We start from the raw sequence: 21,401 nt of genomic DNA on the forward strand, positions 1-21,401 counted from the left end.
GTTGATGTGCTTGCGAAGAAGGCCAGGCTTGCTGGTAATGAAAGAAATACAAATGAAAACCTCCTGCGCTCCCCACAGGGAAAAGAGAGGCTCCACTACGGAGGCCCAGAGGGACCAATCCCAGGGACAGGAAGAGTCGGGACTGGCCGAAGCCTTTCGTTTGGAGCTGTCTGTTGAAGAAGCCCTGCTCTGCATCCCTCTGTCTGTCATATACGTTTACATCCACACCCCCACAGAAGCTCAGATACCAAAGCCAAATCAACAAAGATTTTAGCCCCACAACACCCGGTGTTGATGGTCGGCAGTGGCGGGTAAGAAGACCATTCCCACACAGGGCTGGTGGGAGTGCAAAGGAAACAGGTGTTCTGGAAGGCATCCGGCAAAAGGCAGCAGGTGTCCTAGCAACATAGTGCTCTTTGACCAGCAGTTTCACTGAAGGGATGTTCACCTTGATGCTATTTATGATAGTAAAAAATTGGAAACAACTTAAATATCCAACAAAGGGGGATTTGTCATAGAGATCGTAGTAGATTCATGTCATGGAATATTATGCGACCAGTAAAAATATCTTTGTGAGAGTTTTCATGACAGAGGGGAATGCTCATGAAATGATGTGAAGTGGAAAAAGCAATGTTATTTCTTATTTTAAAGGCAGAGCTTAGTTTAAAGGGATGAAGCGCTCACCATGGGTGACTCACGCCATCAGGTGACTGCAGAGGGGGGTCAAGGAAAAGCTCAAAGCCTTCTTGGAAACAGTGTCTCCTGCAAAGCTCTAGCTCCAAGCTCCCAGTCACCTGATACCTGCTCTTGGTCACCTTCCCCTCCGGACGCCAGGCCTTGGGTTACTCACAGTTCTGTGACGTTCTTGGGGATGCCCTTGGGCAGGGCCTGGAGATGCTTGTTGCTACATCGGACCACGGTGTCCAGGCAGGCACATTCCTGGGGGCACTGTGGGCGGGGCAGGCAGCCCCCCTCCTCCTGGCCTGAGGAGGAAAGCATGAAGCCACATCCATGAGGGGTCAGGCCTTCTTAGGGCCTCCTGCAGCCAGGGCCCCACTCCAGGGCGCCTCAGAACAGAAGCCCCTCTCTGACACTACCTCATGCACCAGCAGGTCTCCTCTTGACTGCACCCTTCCCCGACTAAAGCCTCTTGGGCCTGTTTTGAGGTTCTCTTCTGCCTCGGATCCAAGGTGGCCCCGGGCACAGCAGAGGAGGATGGCAGCCACATTTCTCCAGCACCTACCATGTGCCGGACACTGTACCTCAACATAATCTCCCTAACAATGCAGTAAGGGGTGCCACTATCACCCCTAGAATGCAGCACCATGAGGAAAGAGACTTGTGTCTTTTTTTTTGCTGAGGAAGATTCGTCCTGAGCTAACATCTGTGGCCAATCTTCCTCTATTTTGTATGTTGGTCGCCACTACAGCATGGCCGCCAAGGAGTGGTGCAGGTGTTGTAGATCTGAACCTGCGAACCCAGGCCGCCGAAGCGGAGTGCACTGAACTCAATCACTAGGCTGTGGGGCCGGTCCCCAGAGACTTGTGTCTTTTTCATCTTCTTTGTTCAGTCAAGGAGCCCAGCGCCTAGAGCAGGGCCTGGCACACAGTAGCCCTCAAAACAGATCAGTTGAATGAATGAATGAATGAATGAATGAATTTCCATTTTACTGAGATCTGGAGAGGTTAATAACTTGCTCAGGTCAGAAGGCTGGTCAGAGGCAATGCGGGGTCTGTACCCAGGTCTGGGTGACACAGAATCTGAGCTCCTCTATCACACCATCCTTCTTCAATTCATTCATTTATTCAACAAATATTACTGAGCACCCTCTGTGTGCCTTCCTTTCTTCTGATTGGGTGTAGGAGGGACGATAAGGACACCACGGTCACAGCTGCTGAAAGCGCTAGGAAGCAGGTGACAGTGACTATGGGTTATGTGCAGGCACCGCATGATAAGGATGAACTCACTGAGTCCTCAGAATATCTCTCTGGGGGATGTGCTACTATTAGCCCACTTTAGAGACGAGGCAGAGCGGTTGAGCAACTTGCCCAAGGTCCCCCAGCCAGAAGAGGTGGCACCAGGACTGGAATCCAAGCCAGCTGCCTCGGGAACCTGCCCTCCTACCACTGCTGCCTCTTGGCAGCAACGTCTCAAAAATACTTTCATCCTTTCACTTCTAGGAAGTTATTCTAAGGGGAAAACCGCATATATGCACAGAGTTATCTACCAGGATGTTCCTGGCAGCATGAGGCGTCACAGCAGAACTCTGGAAGTATGGAAACACCAAGCAGCAGGGGGCGGGTTACATCCATTGTGGTGCCTCCAGACAGCGGACCCTCAGGTTGCAAGGTTTGCACAGGTGGTACTGCAAGATCCTGAGTGTGTCATACACGTGCACACGAACACAAAGCAAAGATCGGGAAGGTCACACAGCGGGATGCTGACCAGGGTTGGGTAGGAGGAGTGGGGACACATCAGTGACGTTTTTATTCTCCTTCCGGATTATCTGCTGTTGTTGTTGTTGTTGTTCGATGATGCATCACTTTGTGATAAGAAAAATAAAAAGAAACTGTTCCTTGGAAAAAATAATGCTTTCAAAGAATGCTTAATGGCATAAGAAAATGCCCAAAATATACAGTTAGGTTAAAAAAAAATTTTTTTTTAAAAAGACTAGCAAGTTACCATTATAGAAAAATATATATGTAAATAGTATGGAGCTTTTCTTTTTAAGTTGGAAACAAAATTGCTCTTAGAAAATCCACTGATTTTGTTTAGAAAAATACCCCGACAGTCTTTCTTGGTGTGAAAGTTGAAGGTCCCCACCCAGTGTCACCCTCACCTGGCCTGGAGGGGCCAGCCTGAGAGCTGAACTGCCCCCACCCAGAAGCAGACTGGACAGAGGGCAGGAGAGGGCGCTGAGGAAGGGGGAGACCGGGGGCAGGGGAGCAGAGAGGGGGCTGGAAGCTGAAGGCAGTGGGGAGAAATCCCCTGTGGCAGAGCTAAGAACAGGGACGGCTGGGCTGAGACGCAGCCTTGCTCTGTTGCCTTCGGTAAAAATCGGCTTCCAACAGCTGCCTGGTGTGCGTGATGCTCTGGGGGAAATCAAGAGACAGGCTGCATTCTGCATGTGTAGAGAAAGAAAGGAGTGGCCACAGGAGAGAGACTGAGAATTCAGAGGAAATAGGACATTGGCAAGAAGTAAGCAAGGTTTCCCACATGGAGGATGGGGGCCCAAGGGGGTCCCATTGCACATTACGGACAGGGTGAACCATAAGTCTGGAGCACTTAGGAACAGCCAGGAGGCAGGTTTCTGGGTTAAATGTATATATATGAAGAAAATACTCTAAAATGTTAACTATTATTTTCTCTGAGTGATGGGATAATAGGTAATGTTTATTTCCTTCTTTTATCCATATTTTCCAAATTTTTTTTTAACAATAAGCACATTGTTGCTCTTATAATCACACAAAGACACCACCAGGCAGGGGTAGGCGCAGGACTAAGAGGGGGTCTCCCTGCTCCTCACCCCTGCCATCAACAGAGCCTTCCCTCCCAACGGGACCCCTCCTAGGGGGCATGTCAAGGGGCACTGCCCGGCCACTCCCCATCCCCCTGACCTGGCCAGCCGCCCTCTCCCCTGCCACCCAGGGGCCCCCAAGTTACCTTCCTCACACCTGAAGTCAGGGAAGGCCACGTCCTGCAGGGGAATCTGCCGCAGGAAGCCTGGGTTCTGGCAGCGCGGGTTCCCCGTCACGATCTTCCTCTTGCGCAGCCAGTCGCCCAGCCAGGCCAGCTGGCAGTTGCAGTTGAAAGGGTTGGCCAGAAGGTTTCTGGAAGAGGCATGTTGTGTGACCATGATTTGTCTCGGTTATCCCCGCAAAGCCCTCTCCTGCCCTCCTGGCCACACAGCCACTCAACACTCTTTCCCAAATGTCCAGCAATTACCAAGAGGCAGCATTCTAACGTGGTGAGACCCAAGTCTCAACAAACCGTGAGGCCCCAAACATCCCCGAGTGAGAACTTTAAAGGAACCAGTCAAGAAGACCATGCCCTTGGGATGGCGGGTGGGAGTTCACAGGGTTCAGACGGCTGATGCCAGAGCCCTAGGCCCACCTGCCCTCCGAGGGCTGGACTTACAGCGTGGAGAGGGCCTGGAGGGTGTCGAAGGCTCCGGGGGAGATGGTGGCGATCTCGTTGTCATAGAGCGAGAGGAGGCGGACGTTGCGCAGGCCGGTGAAGCTGTCGTTGTGGATGCAGCTGATGCGATTGTTCCTCAGCATCCTGAGGAGGGTGGGAGAGGAGAGGAGAGCCGTGCTGTGCCCTGCGGCCATTTGCCTGCGCTGTGCTTTGGCCGCCACCGGCCAGTTCACAGACTCTCCTCCGCAGGCCCTGAGCCACGGGGAGGGGAGCCGCAGCACCAGACTTCTACACACCCGTGCTCCCCTCCAGGCCCTCCTGCCTCTGAGATGCCCTCCTCTCCATCCTGCCCGCACGGCCCGCATGCTGACCGTCACCCTCACTCCCTGGATGCCCAGTGCCTCCCCCACCTCCAGGCCAAGCTCCACATCAATGCTTGAGAGACTTGCCTAAAACCTAAACCCGGTTGCGTTCCTCTCCAGCCTAAAGTCCACGGCGGCCTCCAAACTGCCCGCAGAATCATGTTTACACTCTTTACTGTGACCTGCGAGAGCCTGTCCAATCCAGCCCCAGACCAGAACCTGCCACCTCCCCAGACAGCGACACACCCTCGACTCTTCTGTCCTTCAGGCAGGCTGCACGAGCCTCATCGCCACGCCTTTCCCCAGGTATGACTTCCTTCTAGAATGACCTTCTTCCTCATTTATATCTGCAAAAGTCTCTGTTCGTCCTCAAAAATCTGGCTCAATTCCCCTCCCCAACCAAAAACAAAAATCAAGCCTGACACAGAGTAGGCAATTCATGAAAGAAATTAAAATGGTTATCAACATTCATGAAAAATGTTCAAACTTACGAGTAATCAAGGACATTTAAGCGATATTGAATCTATGCCTGCCAAATTGCAAAATAATTAAAAATACAATAATAATAACAATAATAATGTGCAGAGTGGGCAAGAGGGGGGATGGGCACTTTCAGCTGGGCTGGCAGGAGGACGACTTGGGACACACCTGGAAGTGTGTTTGCTGAGACCCTTTTCAGCACTTAATACTGTCACCCAGCAAGTTTACCCCTAGGAATTTACCATAAGGGAGTAATCCTGGACGAGCACAGAATTCCATCACAAAGATATTAATCACAGCACTGCTTATAATAAAAAAATTAGAAGTAGCCTAAATTTCCAATAATTATATAATATATATAGTCACTCAAAATGATGCTGTAAAAGACATTTTAATGATAGGTGAAAGTGCTCACATTGTGTTTAAAGAAAAAGCAGGTTACTAAATAAAATGTATGATAAAATTCCATTGAAAAATATCTGTATGGATGCATGCATGTGTGTGGGTGTATATATGTTACATGTATGCAAGTATATATCTATAAAATACTGGAAGGACAGTTGTTTCTATCAACAATTAACAGTGGTCGTCTCTGCATAGTGGAGGGGTTACGGGCATTTCTTTTCCTGTGCCTGTACCATCACTCATGTGCTCTGGCTGGCTCTGACCCAGCACCAGTGCTTCCCCTCTCCTCCGGCCCTATCCAAGTCTTCCTGGGAAAGGACCCAAGTGGATGAACAGTTCACAGCAATACTAGGCAAGTTTAAAGAAGAATGAGGCAGCCCTCTGTGAACAGCCTGGAAAGGGGGTCACGCTATATTCACAAGCGATAAAAGCAAGCTGCAAAACAGAGTGCGTCATAAAATCCCCTTTCTGTAAAACAAACAAAAATCCACAGAGAATCCCTTCACACATTCATTTACCTTACACAAATTCCATGAGACGTGCTCAGAAGACAAATCCACAGCCCTACTATAGGACTGGGATTCAAACCCAGGCAGGCGGCTTCTAGAGCCGTGTTGCCCAACAGAGTAGCCACCAGCCACCTGTAGCTATTTAGATTTAAATTAATTAAAATGAAGTGAATTTCACAATTTAGTGCTTCAGTAGCACTAGCCACGGGTCAAGTACTCCACAGCCACGTGTGGCTATCAGATTGGACAGTGCAGATGTGGGACATTTCTGTCACTGTGGGACAGCACTGCCTACTAGACACTCCAAGGGTCTACATGACCATCTGAAGAGCTGGTGCTGCCTGGACAGAGAGGGGGCTCCCTGCAGCCTTCACAGGGGGTGGATGACCCCATGGTCCTACTGAGTCCCAGTGTCTGGTTAGCCATGGCTGGGATCTGGGTCATGGGATCCCAGAATCCCAGGGGTGGTGGGCCATCCCTGCTCCCCCATCTACACTTGAGTCACCTCTGCAAAGTACCCCACATGGGGCCATCCAGCCCCTCCTGCCTGCAGCAGTCCCGGCCACTCCTGAACTGAACACACGTGAGGTGCTCTTGCAGCCTGACCCCAGGGCAATGAGAGGGGACCTCCAGAAGGGCCCACCTCCCTCCACCCCTTCACCAGGCGTCGACCTCACACCCCAGGGAACAAGAAAGCAGGCCTCACCACAGTCACTAACACCTGACTACTTGGCCCGCTGCAGTCAGGGTCCTCAGCTGTCACCCCTCCTGCAAGCTGGAGCCAGGGGGAGGGGGTCTCCCACCCTCTCTCTTCCTTTCCCTTTAATGCAGACTCCCATACTCTGCCTCGGCTTCTCCCTCCCGCACTCCGGCCGCCCAGCCCACTCCCCAGCCCGCACACTCACAGGGTCCTCAAGCCGTCCAGGCCCCGGAACATGCCGCTCCGGATGGACTCCAGCTGGTTGGCGGTCAGGTGCAGCTCGCTCACGGAGGCTGCCCCCTCAAAGGCCCCATCTTCAATTTCCGACACCTTGTTGTTGCTCAGATTGCTGAGAGAAGAGTCGGCAGGAGGATGATGGAGCTCAGAACCCCTCTTCCTGCACCCAACCCCCATGCATAGGAGCCCTGCCCCCCACGTGAGTTCCCCCACACCCAGTATTCTCTTTCTCCATCCCGGCCAGCATCCTGACTGCAACCTTCCCGCCAATGAGTAACTCACATTTTCTTCAGATGGGTGAGTTTTTTAAACATCCCAGTGGCCTCCAGAATGGAAATCTCATTGTTGTTTAATCGTCTGTAATAGGCAATGAAGAGAACTTACACAGCCATCAGTGACAGACGCTCAAGTATCTTCCACACAAACTATTTGGGACTCTAACAAAGGGGACTCCCAGAGGAATTTATCTGGAAAGGCAAATTGATCCTACTTCCAAGGAAGGCTGGAGGTGAATGGCGATACTTTTAACATAAAAAATGCCATGAAAATTTACAAACATAAATGACAGATATGTGTAGGTATTTACACACATGCATATATATGTGCACAAATTGATATTTTTAGAGAAATAAAAGTAATAGTTAAAGGATGGCTTAAGCCCCAACTTGATCTAATGGAATGATGTCCTCCAAAGAAGGCAAAAGAATGATTGAGAAAAGCCACCCCAGGTTGAGGCTGGTGGCCTGCTCCAGGTGCCAGAGACTGCTTCAAGGGCGTGTAGGGTGTGAGGCAGATGCAGAGTGGCTGCGGAGGGGGCGAGCTGCTTCCTGCCAAAGCCAGCAGCTGCCATGTGGGTGTCTCCAGTGGTCCCCAAACAGAGCAGGACCAGAGGGAAACCCAGAGAAGGCCCAGGAGGGTTAGGGGGAGCTAGGGGCAGGTGAGGGGCGTGGAGAGGTTGGGGGCCCTTACAGCTCAGCCGTGGACTGGGGGACGCGCTCAGGGATCTTGGTGAGCTTCAGGCTGGAGCACTCCACCACGCTGGCCTCACAGCGGCACTTGTGGGGACAGACCACGTCGCTGTTGCATTCGCTGTTCAGCTGGTAATCCTCTGTGCCTGCGGTGAGAGGGCGGGCCGGGGGCTGAGGGGCCCCAGGCAGGCTCCAGGCAGAGCCTTGGGTCTCCCAGGCCCCCACGGCCTGCTGCCCCAGCCCCCCGCCCACCCACTGCCACCATTCCACCCAGGCTGGCCTTGGTCTCCCCTCTCCTACCTGGAATGAAGTACTGCTCTTTGGCTGGGGAGAGAAGCAGAAATGCTACGATGCTGAGATCATCCAGGACTTACAGGAAGAGCCCAGCCCCCAGCCCTGCTGCCCAGGTGAAGCCACCCCAGCAATAACACTGGGGTCCCAAATCAGGGCCCTAGAGCCTATTCACTCAGCCTCTGTGTGGAGAAGGCCTTACTACGGAGCACAGACGTTCCCTGCCCAGGCTGATGCTGGGGACAGCACCACACCCAATTAAACCTCTCAGGGAGTGCAAAAGCTGGGAACTCTCATGTGCACAAGATGTGGACGGGGAGGGGAACATCAGGCTCCCGACCAGGATGTGGGCTCAGAAGCTGCCCCACACCGTCCCCAGCCAGATGCTGTTTCTGCTGCCCCAGGGCCCAGAGGAAGCAACTATCTCTTTGAGGAGGGTTCCCAGGCCTCCCAAGTGTCTTAGAAGCTTGATAGCAGTGGCACGAAAGAGAACTGGCCTGGTGGTAGAGGGACCCAGCTCCTTCTCTGGGTCCCTGGGGACCTTCAGCAAGCCCTACTCTTCCCTCGGGATCAGGAAAACGAGAGGTGGGACTGAACAGCCAAGTCTAGAATTTGGGGCCTCCACCATCCAGCGTGGGTCCAGAGCTGCCTAGGATGCCCTTGTTGGAGTCATCCAGGAAATATCGGGGGTCCCTGAGCAGACTGAAGACAGACAGGCAGGTGGACAGACAGACAGGTGGGCGGGTGGACAGCTACCTGAGCACCGGAACTTCTTGCTCTTGATCTGTCCGATGCGCTTGTTGGCGAGGCGCCGGGGGCTGGCACAGCGGGCCCCGCTCGTCTCGATGGGGTTGGTGCGCAGGAAGTCCGCCAGCCACTTGAGGTTACAGTCGCAGATGAAAGGGTTCTGTGCCAGATGCCTGTCCAAAGGGGGCCAATCGGGGATCAGAGACAAGGGCTGCAAACCTGCACTGACCTCCACCTGGACGGGGCCTCGCTGCTTGCTTGTGGCGTGAAACCCGGGGCCGGCCCCTGGAGAGAAATGCACCACCCGGGGGCACCCACCAACCACAGAGAAGTCTTGCCAGGGCATTGCAGAGGGGAAGGGTCTGTGCAGGCTCTGGAGATTTTCAGCTGCCCCTGCCACACACCCCCTTCAAGCCTCACTCTGTCCCCTCTCCTTCTACTCACCTGTCCCTCCCTCTGCCCTGGGACATTTCACAAACATTAATGGAGGCAGGAGTGACCTGGAGACTGGCCAGAGTGCCCCTGTCCTTCCACAGGTGAGGTGACAGAACGGGCACTAGAACCCAGAACCATCAATGCCCCGAGGCATTTAGACACCCCAGCGCCGTGACTCATGGGCTGTCCTAGCCCCGCGGCCTCAGCAGCAGCAGCCTCTCTCCCACAGCCTCTGTGGGGAAGGGGCTGGGGCAGGGCTGGCAAGGCTGGGCCTGCAGCTGGGGTGGGATGCTCTCAAAGCGCCTGCTGCAGCCCCTCATCTGTACATGGAACCTCCACCCGACCCCACCCCAGGCCATAGGGGCTGCCTCCTCTTGACCATTTCACAGGCCATCTCTTCACAGGCAACTCAGAAAACATCACTGAGTAGTTACTCATTGGGGAACCGCTCATATTCTCTGGCCGGGCTGCCTGTGTTACCAGCAGGATAAACATGCAGAGGGGACAGCTGACAGGGACACCAACTGAGGGTACTTGGGTTGCTGTGAGCGACCATGTGGGTGGCTTTCCCACTTGCGGGTCCTGACTGCCCCAGCAGGCTCAGACCAGCCACATCTGAACTGCCCCAGCAGCCAGCTTGCCCGCCTGTGTCTGGGCCACCACGGCACTGGGCACACCCTGCTTTCCGAACCAAAACAGCCAGGGAAGAGTATTCTGGCACCTGTCCTGGCTGCTGTACCTGAGAGCCAATGCTTCTGCACAGAAATACAGGGAGACAGAGCAGGGGCCAGCTCAGGGGACTCACCAGGCCTCGGCCATTTTTCCTCCATCTAATGCCATCAGTTCAAGCCATCTACTACTGGCCTCAGCCCCGCCCCGCACTAGGGCAGCAGAACTCTCCACACAGAAGCAGGAACCCCGCCCAGGGTCGGCGCCCAGCTCAGCTCAGACCTTGGCCACTCTGTCGCCGTCCATCACCTCGTCGGCGCTGCCCTCTGGCTCTTGGTTGGGGCGCTTGGTCGGAGCCTTTCCTGCCCAGCCGTCTCTGCCACTCCCCTCTCCAGCGCCCCCCACTTTCCTGCCTCTGTCCTGGCTCCTCTCAACTCCACCAGGTAGGCTGGGCCCCTCCTACCCCTTCTGCATCCAGTTTGACATTGGTTTGCCGATTTAAACTGTCCACTTGCACAGAGAAGACATGTTTGCCGACTCCCTGGGCAGAGTTTGTAGCAAATTTAAAAACCACTAGGATTCAGGGATTGCACTGGGCTCTTCCCAGCCACCCATCCACATCCATCTGTGCCTCAGTGCCTGGCCTTGGCCTGAACTAACTGCTTCCCTTTATCACAATCTCAGTAGAAAACTCTGTTTAAAATCAACTCAATTACGTTGTTTAGAAATGTATTAAAATGTTCAAGGGGTGCAGAGGAGAATACATCATCTTTAAGAACAAGCTATTTGTGTCAAAACCAACCTATAAAAACTTGAACCATCCACAGAGTCAAGTGGCTTCTGTATAAACTTAACTATTTGATACAAATTAGAATGTTTAAAAGTTGCAAGGGACAGGGAGCGGGAAATGCTCAGGAGGAAGGAAAAAAAAAGTGGGAAAAGATAATCATGTAAAAGGCACATCCAGAAATACGCTACCCATGTGGCCTTGCAGTTATCTCCATGAACATTTCTGATTGAGGAAGGAAGAAGGGAAGAGTGATTCTCGGTGTCTTTCTTGGAATATGTATTAAGTCACAAGTGAAAATCTTTTGGGGCAGATGCTCCACATCATTAGTCAAATTAGACTCACAATGAGATACCACTTCATCCCCACAGGATGGCTATAAACAAAAAGACAAACGATGCCACGTGTTGGCAAGGATGTAGAGAAATTGGAACCCTTGTAACACACGGCTGGTGGGAACGTAAAATGGTGCAGCCACTTTGGAAAACAGTGGCGGTTTCTTAAAATGTTAAACATAAATTTCCCATGTGACCCAGAAATTCCCAGAGAAAAGAAAACATTCGTCCACACAAAGATTTGTAAGAAAATATTTATAGCGTCATTATTCATGATGGTCCCAAAGTGGAAATCCAAATGTCCATCAACTAGAATGGATAAACAAAACGCAGTCTATCCATACCGTGGAAAGTTATTGGCAATAAAAAGGAACAAAGTACTGATACATACTGCAAAATGGATGAACCTCAAAAACATTACGCCAAGTGAAAGAAATCAGGCACGAAAGATGATATATCTTATGATTCCATTTTTATGAAATATCCAGAAAAGGCAAATCTATAGAGACAGAAATTAGATTAGTGGTTGCCTGGGGATGGGCTGGAAACAGGGATTGATTGTAAATGGGCACAAGAGATTTTCGGGGAGTGATGGAAATGTTCTAAAATTGGATTGTGGTGATAGTTGAACAACTATAAATTTACTGAAAATCATTGAATTGTACACTTAGAACAGGTGAATCTTATGGTATGAAAGTTATACCTCATTAAAGTTGTTTAAAAAAAATTTTTTTTTAATCTCTTGGGGGAAATAAAACTATAGCAAAATCAGTACTGTGACCCAGCGCACTCAGCCACAGATGGTGGAGCTGTGGACAAATCAGACAAGATTTGGTGAGCGTAAACCTGCTGGGGTTTGACACAAGACCCAGTCAAGAGGTTTAACCACCCGAGGCTGGAATAAGAATATCGGATTGCACTTTGGATTTGCATTTCTTTTATTCTTGTTCCAAATTGTACTTCGGTTGTTAATATATAATAGTTGTTCAAGAAAGTTCAGTTTTGCTTTACAGCCTTAAATAATGAGGTCTATTCTTATGGAAAAAGCACATTTGAGGGGGAAGCAAACTAATTTCTCAGTTAATGGTGAAGAGATGCCTGGGACCAAATCCCTGCTCTACTAGGTGTTGGGTGACCTTGGGTGAGTCATGTAACCTCCCTCTGCCTCAGTTTCCTTATCCAGAAAGTCAAGGATGATAGGACCTACCTCCATGGGCCATTGTAAGTATTAACTAAGATAATACATGTAAAGAACAGTGGCTGGGTATTCAGGAGGGGCTCGATAAACATGATGACTGTTGTTCTCAGTGTTACTACCACGACTATCTTGCCTCCGGGAAGCCTTTCTGTTCTAACATTTGGCTCTAGCTTTGTGCCCCGCTATTGCCCTGGTGGCAGTGGCCAAGATCGCAGGTATGGTGCTGGGAGGGCAGAAGCACTCTCTGAAATCTAGCCAGGTAAATGCACACAGACAGAGGCCACCCCCGGGAGCGTAATCTGATTTATTCACTCTCCTTCCACCTTGAGGAGGAGGAGACGGCTCCTCACATGAGATCCTTGGTCCCATTCCCCATCCCCAAGGCTTCCCTGTGTGTGGCCCCCTTGAAATCTCCTTAGTGCGTTTCTCTCGGACGTTCCGCCAGCTGCGTAACATAATCCACCTCGCCAATGTCTCCCTGTAACCTCTACTGTCACATACGTACTTGGCAAGGTTTCCCTGTGGTGCTCCCTCTCCTGGGCCGTAGGTAAATTAATTAGCAGGAGTGGGCTGCAGGCGGGTGTACAGGCTTTAATGAGTTTGTCTTCCTGGCTGACACCCTTCCTGATGTACAGGGTCACTGGGGAGCAGGAGCTGTGCCTTCTACTCGACCTTTTCACACCTATCCCAGCACTCCATGCAAATAGTGTCTGACGGAGAGCACTGCCCAGCAGAGAAACAGTGGCAGGGATGGTAACAACAACGGCCACAATAATATTAATAATAAATGCCCAATAAGCACGCATCACAGGACCCACAGGTCAGTGCATCGAGTCAAACTCCAGGCTCAGAACCACAGATGTAGAATGGAGGAGACGACGTAAGTGCCTGAGTCTAACCAAATAGTAGATGAGGAGAAGTCTCCCTACACGGAAGCATTCCAGCTAAAAGATATGGACTCTTTCTGAAAGCATAACCACAACACATTATCAAATGAAGAAGGAATGTTAGAATTCAAATATCACCGCTTCAGGATCCCTAACGAATGAACGGGTCCACTGAAATCAACGGCTGTGTTTATTACACAAAGAGAGAGAACCAGACATCACGGGCCTCCTGATGGAAGTATATAACCCTACCTATACAGTCATCTTGCCAAAAAAAACAAAAATCTGAACCTGATCAAGCTCCTAGATGACATTTTCTAGCCAGGACATAGGACACAGGACTGTGTGAAACTACACCACAGGAATGCAGCCAGCAAAGTCCAGGCTGTGGGGGACTCGATGGACCCAAGAATGCGGTGTCTTCCACAAACAAATTGCAAGGAAAAAGGAGATGGAGAGGACACCTGTAGATTAAAAACGACTTAAGCGATACAGCAACCAGTGTCAGCCAATCGTATCGCACAGGCCTTCTTTAAATCCCGATTCAAACAAATTATTTTAAAAAGTGTGTAACATGTATGAGACACTTGGAAATTTGAACACTACTTAGATATTTGATGAGATTAAAGAATTGTTAAATTTTTAGATATAATAATAGTGTTGTGGTTTTGTTTTTAAAGAAATCTTGCCTTTTATAAATATGCATGCAGTCTGTGTAGATGATAAATGACATCTAGGATTTACTTCAAAACAGTTCAGGAGGCGTGGAAGAGAGGGAGACTGGCCGTGAGCTAAAGCTGGGTGATGAATCCTGGGAGGTTTACAATGCCACTTTTCATGTGCTTGTCATTTCCTATAATAAAAGGTTAAAACAAATTCCTAGAGTTGTTGCTCTCTAATTTTTACTTTATAATCATCATTGCTGTTACTATATCTCTTCTGACTTAAGACATGATCAGTTGCAAGATGCACTGTTATTTTATGTATTATCAAGAAAGAACAAAATGCTGCCAATTAAATGACATGCCATCGAATGTAATATGCACCCCAATTTCAGAGCTGTTAATGTAAAGATAATATGTTTTAGAATCAATGGGCCATAATAACGTTATTATTATTATTATTAATTGTAGCCAGCATTTAAGAAGCATTTATAATGAGCTAAGCTCTGTAGCAATATCCCCTTTAATCTCATAACAACCCTATGAAGAAGATGATATCCTCATTTTACAAATGAGTAACCGGAGGCCCCGAGAAGCTAATTAACTTGCCCAGCGTCACACAGCCAATAAGAGGCACAGCTGGGATTTGAACCCAGCATTGTCTTACCCAATCTGTGCTCTTTCCTCTATAAGAGGCCACTCCTGGTGAGCAAAAGGCACAGGGCAAGACAGGAGCCTGTAGCTGGAGGCTGTTACTCCCCCTAGGCCCACTGCTGGGGTGGAGGGGAGGAGCACGAGGGGATACTCACAGGGTCTGGATGGCCCGCAGGGAGGTGAAGGTGCCCTTGGCGAGCCCCTGGATCTTGTTGTCGTACAGGGAGAGAAGAGAGAGGTTCTGCAGGTCCTGGAAGGCGTCGGGCCGGATGCAGTTGATCTTGTTGGCGTTCAAGAGCCTGCGGGCAGAGCCAGGGCCAGGTGGTGAGGGGAGAAGCACAGAACCGGCCCCATCAACATGTCCTGGGCACCTTCCTCGGCACCGCGCATGCTTTATCTCAGGGCAAAGACCACGGGAGCTGGCCCAGGGAATCCGGCCCTTGGATGCCCACTCCATGCGGAGGAGCCGAGAACTCCAACTGCCTTTTCCGTGCACAGTGACCATCTTAACCCACCCAGTCTCCTCTCCTTCGAGGAACTGCTAGAGGTGCCCACAGGATTCTTGGAGAGCAGAGAGCATGGTGGTAAGGCCCCCTCCCAAAGGCATTTTGGGGGCCCCCCCTCCTTCCCGGAGCTCTGCTGGGTTTCCCGGGCAGCTGAGACGGGGCATTTGGGTTCTGAGCCTCTTGGATTCTGGGAGAGAACCCTTGCCTGAATTCTCATGATTCAAGGAGGCTGGGCTGGCCCTGGCTGTCCTCTGCAGGAGACAACTCTGTCCCCAGCCATGCCGAGCTCCTCAGGAACGCAGGCTGCACCTCAGGAGCCTCTCTGCTCAGGCCATCAGTTCTGAATCTGCCTCTCCCTACCCCTCTGGCCTCTGCAGACCCCACAGCCTCTCACAGCCCCACCAGTCTGCTGGTCTGCTGTCCTCCAAGCTCCCTGCCTCAAGTGAGTCCCACACCCCAAAGAGACAGAAAAGGCAAGTCTGAGAGGCCAGAGGAATACCGGACCCCTCCCTGGGCCCCACCCAAGGACACCCGCGGATGGGCCCTTACAGGAGCTGTAGGGTGTACAGGCCTCCAAACACACCCCGGGGGAGGTCTGTGATCTTGTTCCCATAGAGGACCCTGGAGAAAAGGCAGCAGAAACAGAGAGTTAGAGGACAGCCCTCCGGGCCGGGGCATAGCTGTGTAAGTTCTGCCCACACAATGGCACCACCTCTAAGCCCTTCACGCCCCACATGGTAGCGGTGTATGTTCATAGTAACAAGTTGCCAGCAGATGGCAGTAAAGTGTGCTAGGAAAGGGTCACCTCTTTCCAGTTTGCACAAAGGTACCCTGTGGGCTAAAGGGCCCAGGGTCCCCATTACTTCAGGAGAAGCCCCACCCACCCACTCTCTGCCCTCACACATGGATCCCACAGAAGCTGCAAAGGGGCCCTTCGGGGAACCTCACTGGAAATGAACCTGGTCTGGGATCCAAAAAGAAACTGTTCCAAGAGGAGAAAATCCCAAGGGCAGGAATAATTAACATATTTTCAGAGAATTACAGCAAAAAACTTGAATACCAGACAGCACATGCGGTACGAGCTCTAGCACGTCAAGCAAGTCTTTCCAGAAACACCAGAAAGGAACAGACCCAAGTGTTAGATCTGGACGGTGGGATTGCAAGTGCATTTTTTTATACTGTAGTATTTTCAGTTTTCTACACTGAGCATGAATTCTGTGTATAATTAGAAAAAAAGCAAAGGTTTGCAAAAGGCATGCAGGCAAGGACGGTTCAGGCAGGCGGTGAAAGCATCGGGGAGGTTCGGGGGGATGTATTCCATTCCCAATATCACAAGCAGCGTCCACAAGCCGTCCCTGCCAACATTCGGTCTGAGTAAAAACAGCGTGTGCCGTGTCTTCAAATGTGGCTTTAAGATCATCCCTGCAGGAGAGCACAGGAGCGGAGGCCCTGCAGTGGGGTCCGCTTGGCCCATGTGGAGAGCTCCAGTGTGGCTTGAGTGGAGGGAACAAGAGGGACAATGGCTTGGATTTTACCGAGCCAGCACCAGGAAGCCTCTGAGACACAATTGGATCCGCATTTGGAAAGATCCCTCAATGGGCTGTGTGGAGAATGGAGGGAGTGGGAGATGAAGCCAGGAGATGAGGGCAGGGCCTGCTGAGGTGGACACTGTCAGTGAGACCTATCTGCATGACATCAGTGGGGAGGTGGCTTCAACCAGGTGCCCATGAGCAACAGGAACCCACTGAAATGGGTTATCGTCATGTTCCAACTTAGGAGGAGTTTCATTCACTTCTCAGAGGAAGAGCCCTGCATTTTGGCAGGCCACCTCTAGGATCCGATCTCCTCAGTCAATGATAGTGACCCATCACCAGGCTGTCAGGTACAGCTGTGTAGGTTGTACACTGCACAACTTAAAGGGTGCCATTCCCAATTGGCCCCACCCACTACCTCAGACTCTACTCTCAGAAAAGAGAGTACACACAGAAGGCATTGAGCTGGCAGCCTCCTGTACTCCCCAAGGGGGAGTTCCATTCTGTTCCACTTCCTAGGCCCCTCACCTATGCAAGGCATGTGTCCAGTGCTGCCAAGGGACAGGCAAAAACATTCATTCCTAAGAGCAACAAATGGCTTCTACCGACGGGGAGCTCACCCGACTATAGGGCGCACTGAGTGCACTCTCTGTAGAGACAAAATGTTGTGGGACCTCTGAGAGTGAGGGACGTGGTGAACCTGGGGCTACAAGCAAGGGTTCTCAGAAAAAGAGAGATGTAGTAACATTTCTGAGATGAATTTTCAGTGCTGCATGACGTTTTGTGGATTGACAGACCCGCCAATAAACACATGAAGGAAAGGGGAGGGGAATACTGGAGAGAGGTGGAGAAAAACACCGACTCCACATCAGCCACCACAAGTTGGGATCAGAGCACGTTTGGGATAAAAGATACAAGGTGTGGCAGATGTCACAACTGGAGCTCATGGCTGCTATCCTTGTAGGTGACCCGGAGAAGGCTTAGGAGCATGAGTGCTGGGCCTCTGTGGGGAGGCCAGGCCCACATGAGGTCTGGGCCAAGTCAGATGACCGCTGCAAAGAATGTGGGGAAAATCCCCACCATGGCTGGGAAAGCATCACAGTTGCCAGAGGTAACAGCTCTGCCTAGCTTTTCCACACACTCAGCCCTTGATTCCTTCCATCCCTTCCCAGCTGCGGAGGGTCCACCAGTGAGGAAGAGGGAGCTGGGCACAGTAGCTCTGGACTTTGCAGCCAGAGGGAGACCCACTGAGGCCAGGGTGGGCGAGGGCTGTGCTCCCCCTCCAGCACCCACCAGAGGGACCCTGGGCCCTGGCGGCCTCCTTGGGGATGCCCTGGACCCCTGCAGGAGGCTTGGCATTGCTACTCACAGCGAGTTTAGGGAGCGGAGGCCCTGGAAGGCATCGGGGGCAATCTCCGCGATCTGGTTGTTGCTCAGGTCTCTGCAAGGTGAGCAGAAGGAGAGAGGGTGGCTGCATCCCTCAGCAGCCACCAAGCCCTGACTGGTCCCCTCTACCTCCCAGAGGCTAAGGGAGGGCAGGGTTTCTTTGAAATTAGAAATGAGGGGCCAATTCTCGCATCCATCTGAAAAGCCCACGGTCACGGTTTCCCTGTGCAGTTGTGCACAGGCAGGGGACTCCAGCCTTGGTGTGTTCTTGACAAGGCTTCACCCCGCATGCCAGCTGTCACCTACACCCCCTCTCACGTCCACAATTGCTCCTATTGGTGCCCCAGCTGAAATGGGAGGAGGACAGGCAGCTCTGGTCACGTGCCAGACTCGGGCTCAGCACCACATTTAGGCCTCACCACAACCCTGCGAGGAAGTCACACCACCGCCATCCACACGTCACAGATGAGCCTGGCAGGAAGGCCAGGTGGAGGCTTGCCCAGGGCCGCACAGCAGCGGGAGGCAGGGTCAGGACCTGCACTGGGGCTGTGGCATGCCTGGTCCAGGCCCTTCCTCCTGCCCCAGGCTGACTCCCAGGGAGCAGCGGGAGGCACTCACATCCTCCGCAGCTTTCTGTAGGGAGAGAAGGCTCCTGGGGGGATGGACTTGATCCCATTGAGCTCCAGGCGGCTGCAGAGAGAGAATGCAGAGGAAGCCCAGGGTCAGGTCACCCCAGCCCCGGCTGTTGCCTGCTGGGCTCACTCGCCTAAACCAGGCCCTTTGCCCTCCTGCGCCTGCTCCCACCCTCCGTCTGGAGCAGACGGGCTGGCACGGGCAGAGCAAGGGCCTGCTGTGATTCAGGTTCCATTATCCCAGGCTGCCGTGGCTGAAAGGGGCTCCCGAACGAAGCTAACAGTAAGTAACTGATTCTAGCAGACTCACCCAGCTGGGCTGGACAGATGGAGCACAGAGGGACACCCCTCCCTAACCATGCGGAGTCTCCCAGCCTTAGGCAGAAAGCTCAGCCCAGCCCAGGGAAACTGTGTCTTCTCCATTTGCACTGTGGGGCCTCAGCAAGCCCTGGGATGGCGCCTGCTCCGGCTCTTCACTGGACCACCAGGGCCTGTGTCCCAGCACCCGCCCTGCCCTGTACTCACATCTCCGTCATGGTCTCGGGCAGGTTGGCAGGGATGGCAGTGAGGCCTTTGCCACGACAGTCCACGATGCCATTGCTGCAGGTGCACATGGCCGGGCAGGAGCCGGAGGAGAGGGTGCAGGACGGCACGCGCCCCGCCTCCCCCTGGCCTGCGGAAACAGTGGGCTGTGACCTCAGGGTGTCCCGTGTCAGCACCTCCCTGCCCAGATACACACTGATGGGTGGGGACAGGGCACACAGTGTTGTTCTGGATGAGGATGAACCAGAGGAGATCACCAGGGACAATGATGTAACTCTGTGGGTGCCTGGCACATCGCAGGTACTTGTTCGATGTTTGCTGAACTTGAATGTGAACCTAACGGTGCTGCATGAGAATGTGATTTGCACACTAGGAAATCCTAGTCTAAATTCTGAAGCTCTGGATTCTAGTCCAAGTCACTCAACACTTCTGAGCCCCAGTCTCCTCGTTTGTCACCCGAGGATGACAAGGACTACATTTCTTGAGCACTCACTCTGTGCCACACGCTGGGATAAGTGATGTACGTGCGGCATCTCATTTAATCCCACTGCTCAGCACACGAGGAGCATAATGCTATTGTGGCCATTTTACAGGTGAGAAAACTGAGTCCTTGACATTCATTAATTTGTATATAAACATTTTAATTGAAGTATAAATTATATAAAGTGCACTATATTCAGTGTAGAGCTGGCTGAATTTCTACTTATGGATACACCTACGGAAACATGCCCCCAGACACGGACATTTCCATCACCCAAGAAGGCTCCCACACGCCCCTGCCCCAAGGTCACCACTATTCTGAGATTTGTTCTGCTTATTTGCGGACTTCACGTAAACGAGATCAGACAGCAGGTTGTCTTGGGTCTGGCTTCTTCTGCTCCATATGAAATCTTTGAGATTTGCCTGTGTTGTTGTGTGTTTCAGTAGTTTGTTCTTTGTCACTGCTGAGTAGTATTCTAGCATATGGATATATCATAATAGTTACTCCATTCTCTTGCTGATGGACATCTGGGTTGTCTCCAACTCTGGGCTATTATGAAAAAAGCTGCCTTGGATATTCTTGGAGGTGTTTTTTGCAGAGCATGTGCACATACCCCGCAGTGGAGTCACAGAGTCACGGGGGAGACAAATGATGAGCTTTCGTAGCTTCTGCTATACAGGTCTGCAGAGTGTGAGCCAATTTACACTCCCACCAGCATTTTACCCTCTAATCATTTCCTTGGCCACCCCAAAGGTGGGCACCAAGATCAAGGAGACAAAGCTAGGAGAACTTCTGGAAAACTGTGAAAGTGCCCTTCTCGGGAAAGGGGTTGCCAGGGTGAACAGACTCCAGAGGAGAAAAAAATGCCCAAATATAGAGACCAAGGTATTCCAAATGCAAAGAAAAAGGTTTCTTTTCAAAATAAAAATTGTCCAAGTGAATTAGCCATTCCTATTCCTAAAAACTGTGGCAGCTGCAATTACTCAGAGGAGCTGCCTCAGCGCTGGCTCTCCTCACACACGAGTACGTACACATGCGTGCACACACACTCACACACTCTCACACATACACACACTTGCACACTCACATTCACACACATTCTCTCACACACTTACAATGCACATTCACACACTCATACACTCACTCTCATACACACACACACACTCACACAGACATGCTGTCACACACACACATATACTCTTGTGTACACACTCACTCCCACACATGAGCCACGAGCACTGCGGTGTTCAAGCGCAGTCTCCGGCGCTGCCAGTGCTGTGGAGGAGGTGACAGCCGCAGCCTCCCCCGGAGTCTCGCACTGAGGAGAGGCGGCGAAGCCCGGAAGATGCTTTTCCTTCAGAGCGCTACGTGGCTGAAGGGCTCAGAGCCCACAGGTTTGGGAGAAATGGGCAGCCCCTCATCCTCTGTTGTGGATCTGAGAACTATTCATTCACTCAGCAAACATTTCTTGAGCATTTCTGTGCCAAGCACAGGCCAAGTGCTGAGGATATGGCCAGAAACCCCGACACACGTACTCCATGTGCTCATGGAGCTTCCGGTCTATCAGGGACCTCCTCTGGGGTCAGAGAAGGCTCCCTGGGCTCTGCAGGGGGAAGAGGAGTTGGCAGGCAGCAAGGCGGGAAGGGTGTGCCCAACAGGGGAACAGCCCGCGAGAAGGCCAGGGGGAGGCACCTGCTCCAGGAAGGGCAGAGGTGGGCACGGCTGGGACGCAGGGAGTGAGGAGGGGCCGGACTGGGGGAGGCTGAGATGAGCCTGCCCCGGCCTTGCACAGCTTGAGGGCAGTCTGGGCTCTCCTGGGAGCGCTGGGGGGATGGCGAGTACGAAGCAGCAGTGACCT

At 51.9% G+C, this 21,401-nt stretch overlaps 1 protein-coding gene across 2 annotated transcripts in view; it reads right to left on the bottom strand.

The window, feature by feature from the left end:
- SLIT1 (slit guidance ligand 1) overlaps positions 1-21,401 on the bottom strand; it is a 177,349-nt gene that overhangs the window by 31,901 nt on the left and 124,047 nt on the right. The window contains exons 9-21 of one of the 2 annotated variants that reach the window (XM_058543651.1): positions 19,045-19,192; positions 18,506-18,577; positions 17,871-17,942; positions 15,519-15,590; positions 14,619-14,762; positions 8,846-9,009; positions 8,099-8,122; positions 7,800-7,944; positions 7,113-7,187; positions 6,799-6,942; positions 4,138-4,281; positions 3,664-3,830; positions 851-983 (exon numbers count right to left, since the gene is read on the bottom strand). In XM_058543651.1, coding sequence (XP_058399634.1) covers positions 851-983; positions 3,664-3,830; positions 4,138-4,281; positions 6,799-6,942; positions 7,113-7,187; positions 7,800-7,944; positions 8,099-8,122; positions 8,846-9,009; positions 14,619-14,762; positions 15,519-15,590; positions 17,871-17,942; positions 18,506-18,577; positions 19,045-19,192 — 1,504 coding nt within the window. The remainder of the gene's footprint in view (positions 1-850; positions 984-3,663; positions 3,831-4,137; positions 4,282-6,798; positions 6,943-7,112; positions 7,188-7,799; positions 7,945-8,098; positions 8,123-8,845; positions 9,010-14,618; positions 14,763-15,518; positions 15,591-17,870; positions 17,943-18,505; positions 18,578-19,044; positions 19,193-21,401) is intronic. The other variant, XM_058543652.1, reaches the window with a different exon arrangement.

This window comes from Diceros bicornis, chromosome 6 (genome assembly GCF_020826845.1).
Source record: "Diceros bicornis minor isolate mBicDic1 chromosome 6, mDicBic1.mat.cur, whole genome shotgun sequence".
Classification (NCBI taxonomy): domain Eukaryota; kingdom Metazoa; phylum Chordata; class Mammalia; order Perissodactyla; family Rhinocerotidae; genus Diceros; species Diceros bicornis.